The sequence below is a fragment of the Aptenodytes patagonicus genome, chromosome 10 (genome assembly GCF_965638725.1).
Source record: "Aptenodytes patagonicus chromosome 10, bAptPat1.pri.cur, whole genome shotgun sequence".
Lineage (NCBI taxonomy): Eukaryota > Metazoa > Chordata > Aves > Sphenisciformes > Spheniscidae > Aptenodytes > Aptenodytes patagonicus.
Genome location: NC_134958.1, coordinates 3,799,723 through 3,812,297, shown reverse-complemented (window position 1 = coordinate 3,812,297; position 12,575 = coordinate 3,799,723). Strand labels below are relative to the sequence as shown.

Here is a 12,575-nt window from a genome sequence, read left to right as displayed (position 1 = left end):
ATGAACGGGTAAAGATCACATTAAAAACACGGGAAGAACTGACACACGGTAGGTATTGCCTTCCCTGTAAGAACTACTATTACATAATGTTCCTGTGATGACCAGAAAAAGGAAGATGATGTGAGGACATTGTTAAGATAAATTAGTCACAGCAATTACCTCTAAGAAATACTTCCTTATCAGCTCCAGATTAAGTTAAAATAGGAGATCAAGTCAGCTGTCAAAAATCAATATGCAAGTTATCAGACTGTTTTAAAAAAACTGCCTACTCTTAATAAAGCTTTTTAATCATCTCTGCAGCATAAACAACTACACCTCTTAAACTCTGCTTCCAGTAACGGGGCAACTTCTGCTGATTAGAGTGACCCGCTTTGCTAGTGTATGGTAGAAGGCGTACCTTACACAATGCTTACAGGCAACGTGGGTCAGGAGCTCTCAATACAGTGAGCTCTGTAGCACCGCTATTCAAGAAAAAGGAAAGAAAAGGGAGGGAAAAGGAACTATGAACCCTCCCCCAAAAAGCACAAGCAGTATCAACATATAATGAGCTACTTTTCAACTATTTACTTTCTTTCCTTTCAAACTTGCATCTTGGGACGCACACACACACACCCCAAACTTAGTTTTCCAGATTCTATCCTGTGCATTCCAAATCTCTCAAGCTAAATAAAATTTAAGACTTCAAAGAAAAACGTTAATACAATTAATGTTACTCCAGAACTTCCTTCACCATCTTTTTCCTACAGGTGAGGTATCTATGAAAGTTTCACCACATTAAGACCTCTTAGCAGTCAATGTTGGCAGGATCTCGTCTGCACACCAAAACACACTTAACTTTTACTTTTTGGAAGATGTACTGTAGTAACTACTAACTCCTAGTCCCGAAGTGGCCAACAAGGCTTTTGCTCAGTCTTTAAGCTGCAGAGGGTTATGCAAGATACCTCATTCTGGTTGCACTAATTTCTGAGCAGACAACAAAGTTCACTGTGTCTTTCAGTACTTCTGAAAGAACTTCAAGAAACAAAAAGCACATAGATTTGATTCAATAAGCTAGAAGAGATATACTCACCCTGGGATCACGATTCAAGGAAATACTTTAATCTATTTCCAATAAATAAGTCCTTTCATAACAGTTTCACAAGTGCTGAAATAGTTATAATTGCTATTTGAAACAAAACTTACACAAGTATTTGCTGAACTACAAACTCAAGAGAATGTGCCTGGCTACAGTACTTCCAACTTCAGGAAGTTGTATCAGTATCTAAATGCCAAAATAATCCCACAACCTTTTACAACAGGTTAAAGTCTTGCCATAGCCATTTAAGTATTAGTTATTTTTCATTCAGCAATAGCATTAGCACTCCAAAGCATCAATAATAGAAATTATTTAAGTGCACCTGCTCAAGATGCAAGGAATTCCTTATGTTATCTTTACTGAAATTCGTGATGGATATTTTTAGCAAGTCTCCTTCTAGAATGAAACTTTTAACACAAAGTTAACTATAATTTAAGGTTTTGTATATAGCAAGTTACAAATGAAAAGAAGCAGTCAAAGTATAGTATGAGATCAGAAAAAACCCCAACCACCTACCACTCTCCCCCCTTAAACTCACACAAGTGTTTATAAAGAGCCTCTTATTCAACATATTGAAATAATAAGACGACTAAGTTCTAGCAGGGCAGCAAGTGATGGACAACAGAGCCTTATCAAACTGTTGTGAAATTCTCTGAGTTTATCCAACAAACTTGGTCTGAATTATTTTCAGTAGAGAAAGTAAGCTTTCCTATTTGGCAAGGTCTCAGAATAACTTGCATGACTTCCAATGAACACAAACATCTCAGGTATAAATATACTGTATAGCTGACAATCATGAACTTGTTCAGGTACAAAAGGATCCCAGTTTATTCATTCTACTCATTTGTAATATTGTATCCTATTGGAGGCTCATAAGTTATAGAACGTTTGTTACAAAACTAAACTTTAACTTAGCCTAAATATATCGCTCTCAAACCTGCAACACTGCCTACCAACTTAGCAGTTCTGCTGATAATTTTTTTTTTTTTTTTACCACAAAGCTGACCAGCTGAATCAGGAAACTGAACTGGATTAAAAAAAATAATATTCCAACCTGTGACTTTTGTGGGAGGCTGATAATAGAGATTTCAATTACTGATTGCATAGACCTCAGTTTCAAATTTAGAAGTCATACCACTTTCTATGGCATCTCATATTTCAGCTTTCAAATCTCTGCTTACACTATATGGCAGTTCAATATATGCAATAGTTTTTAAAGAAGAAAATCTTCCAATTTTATTTGTCCTTTGTTTAAAAATAAATAGACTCTATATTCTTTCCCCACTGCCTCCAATTTTCCAGAAAGCTGAACTTTCCATTTGGGCAAGAGAAAATACATGGGAAGGTTCAGGAAGCCTGAAAACAAGAAGATACAGTGGAAACTGTCTGCAGCAGGAATACTCGTGCTAGCACTGGCGTAGAGCAGTCCTGTCCATCTAGGTCACTTACAACCAACAAGATAAATTTCAAAACATTTCTAAGAGACATTCTGTACTAAGAACGTCCTTTATCTTGTCTATTCAAGGAAACGTCCACTGACAAGTTACTGCTTCTTATATAACTATACATACTGCACACACTCTTGTCATGATTTACAAGAGGATCTCTTATCTAAGATCCCCACTCTATTAGCCAAACACGTGCTATACCATGGGACTGAACTGTGATCCCTGCCCAGCCAGCTAACCCCTAACTGAGCGCCAGGCTCCTGCAGCTATAGCCGAAAGGCAGAAATTCCAAACAAGCCTTTACCTTATCACTCTTATACTCAATACGCTGGATAAAACCAAGTAAAGCCAAACAACCAGGATGAATATGATATCCAATTAAGTTAATGCATATCAAGTAGTTTAGAATTCATAAAACTTCTTGTGGGAAGAGGTGCCATAAATAAAATGCATGCTAGCTCTCACTGCAAAGATTTCGAGCAGGGGCTTCAAACCCTTAAGGCAGTAAGAACCATGCTCCAGACAAAGTACCTGGACTTGTTCTTAGTACAAATTAACTGAATGATACCGAAAATGTGCATCCCAGGATGAGCTAAGTAACTAAGCCGCTGTGTATGGGGTGGAGAGTTATTTGAAAGACAGTTATGCCTACACTTCTCAAAGAAAATACCTAAAATTTTGTATTCAAAATGCTAGCAGAGCACACCTCAGTTCCTCAAGGAAACACCATTTGAGGAAAGTCTTCAGAACTTCAGCTAACATTAAGTAAATAAGCAGATGGGAGGAGAAAAGAAAAAGGTAGGCAGTTTGATGCCATACATTTGCTAACATTTGTTTTAAACTCTTGGCTCCAGCAAACCCCAGACATTTAATTTACTTGCTTTCCTTGCAATTTAAAGTTACATACCTCTATAATTACTGTTTGGGGTTTTTTGTTTTGTTTTTTTTTAAAGGAGGGGGGGGAAGAAAACAAAGCATTTGGCCAGCTAGTGTTATGAACTATATTTAAAAGACCCTCTGCTGAAGAATAACAGTGCTGTCTGTCCAGAGAACACACAGCACATACAGAAAACTTACAAAATTTGTTCCTGAATCAGTAACTAGAATACCAGTCAACCTTACCAATTTTTTAAGTGACTTCTATAGAAAGTATGGATATGTGCAATACTAGAAAGACAGTAAGGCCCAAATATTATCACAATGCCAAATGATATTTATACAGGGTGCTTTAATGTATCCTTGTGAAGTATGTCACGCTAAATGAGAAGGATTGTGCACTAATCTTAACTTGTTGTTTAATCCACTACAAATGAAAATTTTTGCAAGGATATTTTACCTGCAGTCCACAACAGGATTATTTTATTATTATTCTGAACCAACTACCAGCCTCATCTACAAGAAAAAGTTGTTTCATCTATTTTTTTCCCAAACCCATTGGGGCATCTCTTGTCACAGAACCCGAACGGGTCAGACACAGACAGACCCATCATGTGCGAAAGGTGTCTCTGCTATGTTGAAGATCCTGTTCTGAGCAGGCCCAGAACAGTTCACCTGGCTTCACTTGACTCAATTGAAACCAAACAGCTCTAGTTTTCTGGGTTGAAAGACTTCTCTAGTGAAAATATTGCTACAATCCTGAAAATACCTTGCTCGATAGCAAGAAAATATTGGTTTTATTTTAAATAAAAACAGTTGAGGAAGCAGGGAAGGAAAAAGGGCAGTCAGAGAAAGTCTTCTGTCAATTCTCTTGCACACTGTATTCAGAAGCAGACCTCAAATGAGCCAGCGAGCAAGATACCAATCTTCATATCAATGGCTCCCTTAGTGCCGAAAACAAACCTTCAACAATCCTATTCTTTATTAAACAGTTCAGGAGATTTGGTCTGAACAGTTTTCACAGCAATCCAGGTCTCTAACAGAGTGGCTATTGTTTCATCAAGTTCTTCTCTGACTAAACGCAGTCACCACCAAACTCACCAAATCCACGTGCTGTTTTGGATGCAAAGAATACTTGGGATTTGTCAAAAGGGATTTTTACAGCTCTCTCGAACTTGATGACAGTGATTCCAATGTGCTATTTGGAGAACAGGCTGCTTCTGTGGGATTTTTTTCACCAAACAATCACAAAGCATAAAATTAAGTTGTTTGGGGATTTTTTTTTTTTATAGATTCATTTAATTCAGAAGACCATAAATTCATATACAGAATTTAACATTCTGAAGTCGTTATTTTTAATCCTGATGCACCAGAATATAACCTACAGACCTAATATTTTTGGGACATTTTTATTACATTCAGAACTCAATCCACTTTACCCACATTATTGGGAAACTTATCTTCTAACTGCAATACAGGTCTTTCAGGGGAAAATTCAGAGCAAATCCAGCATATTTTTAAATAAATAAATAAATAAAATAAAATGCTGGTTTAACACCCATGTGAAGGTGCATTGCTGTTCTGCAGTTAGACCAGTCATAAAATTACTCCTCCTTTTTAGAAAGTATTAAATCTTAAAATGCATACACCATCCATACAAGGCATTAAAAAATATTAAAATATACCTAGAAAATATTTCACAACTGATTATACAGTATGAGACATCTCAGGTCACACTGAAACCAACTGATGGTTTATTCCAGAAGACACACGCACACTGGTGTAATTCCAAAATGGCTTTCTCTCAGCTGAGATAACAATAAACACCTTCAGAGTTAAATGTCCAATTAACAGATACAGTAATTAAATAAACTTGCCAAAACCAGAGACGCTAAGACTGTGTCAGCACAGCAGATGGCATGCTGTTCCTGAACATGCCTTCAGAAAAGCAGAGTAGCCGAGGGGGGGGAGGAAACATATTTTGCTTTTTATTTCCCAACTTTCTTCAACAGAATTTGGAATTTCGGTAGGAAAAAGAAAACACAGAAGAAGGTAAACCAGTTTCACTGCTGTAAACTGGAGTAAGTAAATTGATTTCAACATAGTTTACATTTGCAATCCTCCCGACTAATGAAATACCAAGCTAAAAAATTTTAGCCCTTCTGAAGGATCTATAAATGACTTTCTATGAGCTCCCAGACCAATCAGTTTTGATGCATTCCATAAAATATTTCAAAACATATACCAAAGCTATGATCTAGAAGCAACAAACCGGGCCACTGAGTTTTCAAAGGAGATAAAAATAATTCTTTATCCCCTAAGACTTAAAACCACAGCTGAAAGAAAAGGATAGAAAGGGAACATGTGGTAGTAACTGCAAGGAAAATATAGCTACAGCTTTTCAGCCAATTTTTTTAACTCTAATACCCACTTTGTTCAAATGAGAGATTCCAAAAAAATACATGGCAAAAGTACATAGGAATGTTTTCAAACCTGTCATACAGTGCCTGCTTCTTTCTGCCAAAGTCATTCGTTCAAAACCCATTTTTAATTATGTCAAGTCACCAATATAAACCAATCCCAAATCTCTTACATTTTTAAACACACAGCCTACTTTTCCTTCCTTATCTACAGTGATACAATTGTATAGTCTACATCCTCTTCACCTCTCTCAACGCCAACAGTTTAGCTGCAGTCTGCAGTTGTTCTAATCTTACCGTTGATGCAGACTGCAAGCCTACACACTCTCTTAAATAAGACCAGCAGGAAGGCAGAGTCAGCATACCTACTCACCAACACGCAACAGAAACGATGCCCAGCCTTTTTAAGTGGGTCATATAATTTCTGTGGGTATCAAGGATGGCCACTCAACCTGGTCGTTTCTGCAGGGATCCATGGGACACACTGTGCATGGCTGCTAAAACCTCTGCACTTCCTAGCTCACCAGATTTACTCCACATGAAAGAATTAGTTTGGTGCATACCCCACATTTCTGGCAAGTGCTGGGCTTACCTTGCACGTGCCACATAGGGTGTATGAACAGACAATCCTATAAACTCTGGGTTTATTTTTGGAAGGAATGAGGCTTGGGGCACGCTTTCAGAGGTAAAACAATTCACGTAGCCTGGATCCATTGGCCGTCCTCCCCAAGCAACTTCCAGTCCCTTCCCCGTCACATAGGGCATACAAGTCACAGATGCAAGAAAGGAGTTAGTGGTGGCCACCTCTGGAAATAAAGCAGTAGGAAAGGGCTCCTGAGACCAGCCAAATAATTAATCCTACCCTCGATTTGCTTCCGATTTGTTCCCCGATGAAAAAAGCTCAGCTCTGGCAGCCGCTATTCATAGATGGCATACACGTTGCAGGTTTACTTCACCTAGTGCAAACGATGTATTTCAGCTTTATTCGAGCTGCAGATTTAAAGAAGGTCCTGCCTTTCTGGTTCATGAAGTGCATGAACGTCTGGTTAATGCATTATGTGCTGAAGCACATTACAACTACAAAAGCAAGCTGGAAGGGTGGATGTTGTTGGTCTTGCTCTACCACTTTCTTAGCCTGTTCCATTTACAGATCTTACCTATTTTTAATGTCATACAAAGAAAGGTACTTCTCTATCATCACAGCAAAGATTTTGGTGCCTGCTGACTTAAGAAGGCTATTATTAACTCACTAGAGCAATGGAAACTTGTTATCACGAAGAGATTTTTGAAATAGCTAGTGTCAGATGACCCTTTGAATATCTAAAGAAAAAAAAAACAAAACCAGGAAGTCTTTCGCCTGCATTTAAATTATTACAGATCAATAATATTTCTCTGATAGCATGGGTGAGAGGGAAGAGCAAGAGAACATACTACTGGGCATGTGAAATAGGTGACAGCACCAGACCACTGCTAAGGATGATGAAATTTCACATAAAACTTACCTTTAGACACAGTATCAGGGAAAACCAATTTATTTTTATAATCAGAACTACTAACATTAGGAAAGAGGCCCTTCAGCGAACACGCTACCAAAGAACCACCTGAAACAGATTTGGAATTTTGTTCACTTTAACAGCAAGTACTGTAAAAAAAAAAAAAAAAAAAAAACAAAAACCACTTTGTATAAGTTATGCAAGTCATCTCAGAGCAGAAAATTAATATCAGGCTGGTTCCAGGCTAGTATTAAAATATCAGCATTGGACCTGATGTCTAAGGGAGACAGAAGTTAGTCATACCACCCCAGAACTGCCTTCAATTCCTCGGTAAGGGGAATATGTTCATTACTCACGGACAGCATTGTGGAGGTGTGATGGGGTACATTGTCTTAGCTCCTATTCTCTACGTTCTCCCTGCCTGTACACACGTGCACACCAATGTGCCAGTACTTGCTAGCTACAGTAGGGGAAGCGAACATTTTGGTCAACTCTCTACAGTGACCAGAATTCTCGGGAGATTAGAATAGGATGGAGAAAGCAGGATGAGCTGGGAGAAAAACAAGCAAAACAAGAATTTGCTATAGCATAGTTCACCTACTGTAGAATTACAAAGACTTAAGCATTTTTAAATTCAGCTCACCAAAGAGCTACTGGATTCAGTTACACTTTCGTTGCCTGTCAAGACAGAGAACTAGCTCTCCTAACAGAGCTAGCTAGGTCCGCAGTTGCTCAAGGGTGCACGCTGACTACAGCCCTCATCTCTGGGCATAAGTAGCCTGACAGCATTCTAGAGACATCCATGTACCTAAACTCTTATCAGAAGATAAAGTTCCCCACTAAAACTATTTAAGTAGTTTCTGTTTACTCAAGAAAAGTGCAAAAAAGAAACTTAACTGAATTTATTTAGGCAAATGTGAAAGCAGCTAATTACTGTCTGAAATAATATATAATGCTTATTTAGGCACTTCTAAATATTTCCACCCTCTGTTTTTGAGGGAAGCAATTGTTTGAGCTACTGTGTCTTATTTTGTTGATATCTCATGAGGCTAGTCTTACATAAAAATTGAGCTCTCCGTCACCACCTCATACTGACTGCTGAAATATTCTTTTACACTGATTTTCCCATTAGCATTCAACCATTTTGTTATTAGCAGGTTTTGAAAGTCTCAACTACACACTCATACATCGCTCTTCGTGAATGTTTCTTTTAAATATTACAGCCAGAGCTGTAAAACCTACACAACACAATGTATTGTGAGAGAGCTTAAAGTCATTCATTTTATCTCCAAGTCAATACTCAGGCTGCTAAAATGTACCATTTCACTGCACCGTTTACCAAAAGGACTACAAGGCTTCCTATCACACCGTTCTTCACATGCACACAGCATTGCTAATTAAGATAGAAGCACAGACATCCTAATGCCTAACTACTGATTTAAACCAAGGTCTGGCTAGCTCTAATGCAGAGGGAAACAGAAGAATGTCTTCTGGTGTTTCTCTTACCCTAGTCTCACAGGGTTGCCTCAGCAAGCTTGAGCCCCCAAGCTGAGTATTCAGATCTCAAATCAAAAGCACAAACCTTTTATCAAACACTTGTATGGACTTGAAATACTCCAATTCATCAAGCTGGACAAGATCAACTAAAAAGCAGAATAATCTGTGGGGACAAAAACTCCCTTTTTGCTCTAGCAGAGAAAACTAAATATATTTGATACAAGGAAGATCAACTCAAGAAGAAAAAAATTTTAAATGTAAAAAAGAGATCTGTTCCAAATGACTGTTCACTATCTGAAAGTATAACGAAGCAACGCAGGTAGTTCCCTAGGATGTACAATTTACTGTCTCAATCTTATCTCTTAATTTTTGTTTATTGCACAGTGACATAGGTATCCTCTACTTAAGCAGATCAAAGAAACTACAGTTTTTCAGCTCTCCCAGCAAAATGTTGATGCAGACTTGCAGGTTACCCACAGAACTGAACTACCTGCCACACACCTATGTTAAATACCACAAGCCTAAATAATCACTCAGAAATTAATTATATGATTTTTAGAAAACAAAGAAAAGTTACTTTTTTTTTTGCGGGGTGGGGGGAACAACTGATTAAATTATATTGAGAGATCACAACACCACTTGCACTTCGTAAATGTTTTCTGTTTATTATAATTTCTTCCAGCGTACTCACTTCCAGTAAAACTCACCAACGCTGAGCGGTATGTGGCACAAAGGCCTGCCTAAGCTGTACTGGACTTATACCTCAGGCTCCTCTCTGGCCTACTGGGGGGGAAAGGAGTGAAGACAGACTATCATTCTAGAGCAACAAAAGACAACAGTAAGGAGGTGGAGGTCCTGGCAACAGCAAAGCCAAGATACATAGAGGAGATATTTGCTTTAACAGATGCAGCTCTTCAAATTATACAGTGAGGGTGCAGCCAGAGAAGACAAGCTGAGCAAGTTACCACTCTGCCCTCCCACCCGTTCTCCTGCCACTTCCCTCCCACCAGCAGTTGTGCACTAGCCCTTTGGTGAGCTGATTGAGCTCCCTAAACCAGCACAACATTATTTCCAGGAAAAAAAGAGCAGGTAGCTTTGATGTCAGAATGAACGGATTCAGATGCAAACTGGGCAGAAAACTAAGGCACAGGAAAGGACCACATGGCCACGATCAGGGTGGGAACAAGGGAAGTAGGACATCCCCTTTGGTAGCAGTAAGATACTGGGTTAGCAAAACAGCAGAGCTGATCTAAGTATACTGTCAAGGTACATCAAAATAATCCCCCAAAGTACACTTACTCTAGGCATCCAGGAAAAGACTACAGATCTGTCACACAAAAAGGCATTCTTTTTAAGCACCTGTATCCTGATGTTCAGGAAGGAAAGGAAGCTAAGACGGTATTTCTTTATTTCTCGGAGAGCTGCCAATGAAGCAAGAACGTACTGCCTAAGGTCACATTTTAGGTGAGAAAATACCCTGGGTTTCAGTGTAGCATCCATTCTCATCTGGCACTGAAGATGTTTTTTCCTAATTCATGGTATAATTAAAACCCAACTAACTGCTAATACATTAATTACAAAAGATTTTTCTTGTCCTACATGCAAGATCTTTACATTTGTCAGAAAAACCCTGAAAAATCCAGTAATGACACCCAAGAGGATAGTCAAAAAGACTAACCTTATCTTAGCAGTGCTAATTTTTCTACATCCTCTCTGCAGAGAGGAGAGAAAAGAGCTGCTCTGAATCCCCCTCAGTCTCCGCTGAGCAAGCCTAGGGACTCACTGCCTAATTAGCTTTTTGCGAATAATACTCCCCCTCTCTGCAAAGTCTACCTGTATCCTGCAGATCGTCTACATGCATGTGACCAGAAAACATTTTTCTACAACCCCAAACCAGGATTTTTCTGAAGGCAGAAAAGCTTCAGTCTTTTACATTTTCTATACCAGGAAGAAAGCGCAGCCTGAAGTTTACTGTGCCATGCTGTCCAGCAAAGTACTATGATTATACCAGCACCAAATATTTCTCTCGTGAGCTACAGGACACCGAGCACAACCAGACTGATGCATTCAAACAATGACTCGTTTGTTAGCAGCCTTCATCACTGCAGAACATTCACCTGTAACACTAGCTGGCAGCCCAAACCAGGACAAGGATGATGAGTGTCTTCTGCCCTCTTTCCCTATATAAGCAACATAAAAAGACCACATTGTTTCACTAATGTGTTCGAAACAACTACAGAGAATTTAACAGCGAAGAGTCCCCGAGTTCTACATACAGAGGTAGGATTTATATGGGAAATTGCATGCATACAAACTGTGCTTTTCCTACAGTTGAAAACTTAAAAAGGGTTTTTCTGCATAAGATTTTTATAAAAGAAACCAAGAATAAGACAGACCAATTGCTTAACGAGGCAAAGACATAAATCCTCCTCAAGACCATTTCTGAAGTTGGCACAAATTAAAAGGACAAAGGTTAGTTAAGGGGATATTTCTGCTTTTCAGTGCCTCTGGCTGCAAAGCCAGTTAATGCCAGTTTAGAGGTTAATGTCCATCCCAACCTCCACATCTTTGCTTAGCGCCCCTCACACAGGCCAAGGGAAGTGCTCGCAGGGCTGCCCCACGGGCTAGTCTGCAGCGTAACCCCGCGAACATTTTCAGCAGCACAATTAAGGAGTCAGCAAACACTATAGCTTGTGAAATCGGGAGGAGCGAGCCTCTTCCAACTAGTTCTGCATCTAGAGGCCTTGCAACACCAGACGCTGCTAAGTTCCTAGAAAGCTGTCTAGGGTATTTGTCAGCTATGGTATCGGTGATTCATTACTCTTTCCCTAGTGCGAGATTACTACCATGAGCCGGAATTCCTTCAAGATCAAACACTCTCAAACTTTTTGGCCAGAAGATCACCCTCAGCCATGTACTCTTCTAATGCCTTCAGTTGAAGTTTTATTAAATTTGCTGTTTAACAGAATTCTGCAAACTACAGTTTAGGCAATATTGCAGCCAGGCAACACAGGAGAAACTGGTAAGACTTTGAAATTTAAAACATCATTAACTGCACCTACTCTTGTAGATTAACTGATTTTTATAATTGAAGAGAAAGTTGATTAACAGTTCTGTAATTACACAACTGGTATTTTTAGGCTCCAATCATGTGTCACTTAAGCACAGGCATAATTTAACCTATTCAGGTGACTGAAGTTATACCTGACTAAATACTTGCATGACCGCAGCAGCCACGGGGACAAGCTTTGAAAGGAAGCTGAGCTTTTTCAGACTGGCTCTAGCCACAAACCAGTATACTGCATTGAGCTTACTACACAAAACCAATATACATGCAATTTTAACTATGTTGTACATCAGCATGATGGTCTTTTAACCTGGTCACACGGCTGCTGTGCTGAGCTTTATCAGATACATTAGCAGAATGCAGCTTCACATTAGCAGAATGCAACTTTGCCCTCTCCTACCCCAAAGGAACAGGTTCAGCTTCTCGAGAAAGTTAAACAGGGATGGGAATAGCACTAACAAGCAAACAAGCAGCATGTTAAGAACATGGAGAAAGAAAAAATGTAGCAATATTTTGTTATGCGAGACAAGTTACCAGCAGTGGATCATTTGCCAACAGAAATAACTTGATGGGAGGAATCAAACTCATCCGAGTGCAACCCAGTTCACAAAGACAGACTACAGCACAACATATCTGGTAAAAAAAGTTACCTTACATCTGGCAGCACACATTCAGAAAAGGAGGTCAAGAAAACATCCT

At 39.1% G+C, this 12,575-nt stretch overlaps 1 protein-coding gene across 1 annotated transcript in view; it reads right to left on the bottom strand.

The window, feature by feature from the left end:
* Positions 1-12,575, bottom strand: part of TRPM7 (transient receptor potential cation channel subfamily M member 7) — a 53,334-nt gene extending 40,759 nt beyond the window's left edge. The window contains exon 1 of the mRNA XM_076347839.1: positions 12,527-12,575. Within this exon, the coding sequence (XP_076203954.1) occupies positions 12,527-12,547 (21 nt within the window). The 5' untranslated portion in view covers positions 12,548-12,575. The remainder of the gene's footprint in view (positions 1-12,526) is intronic.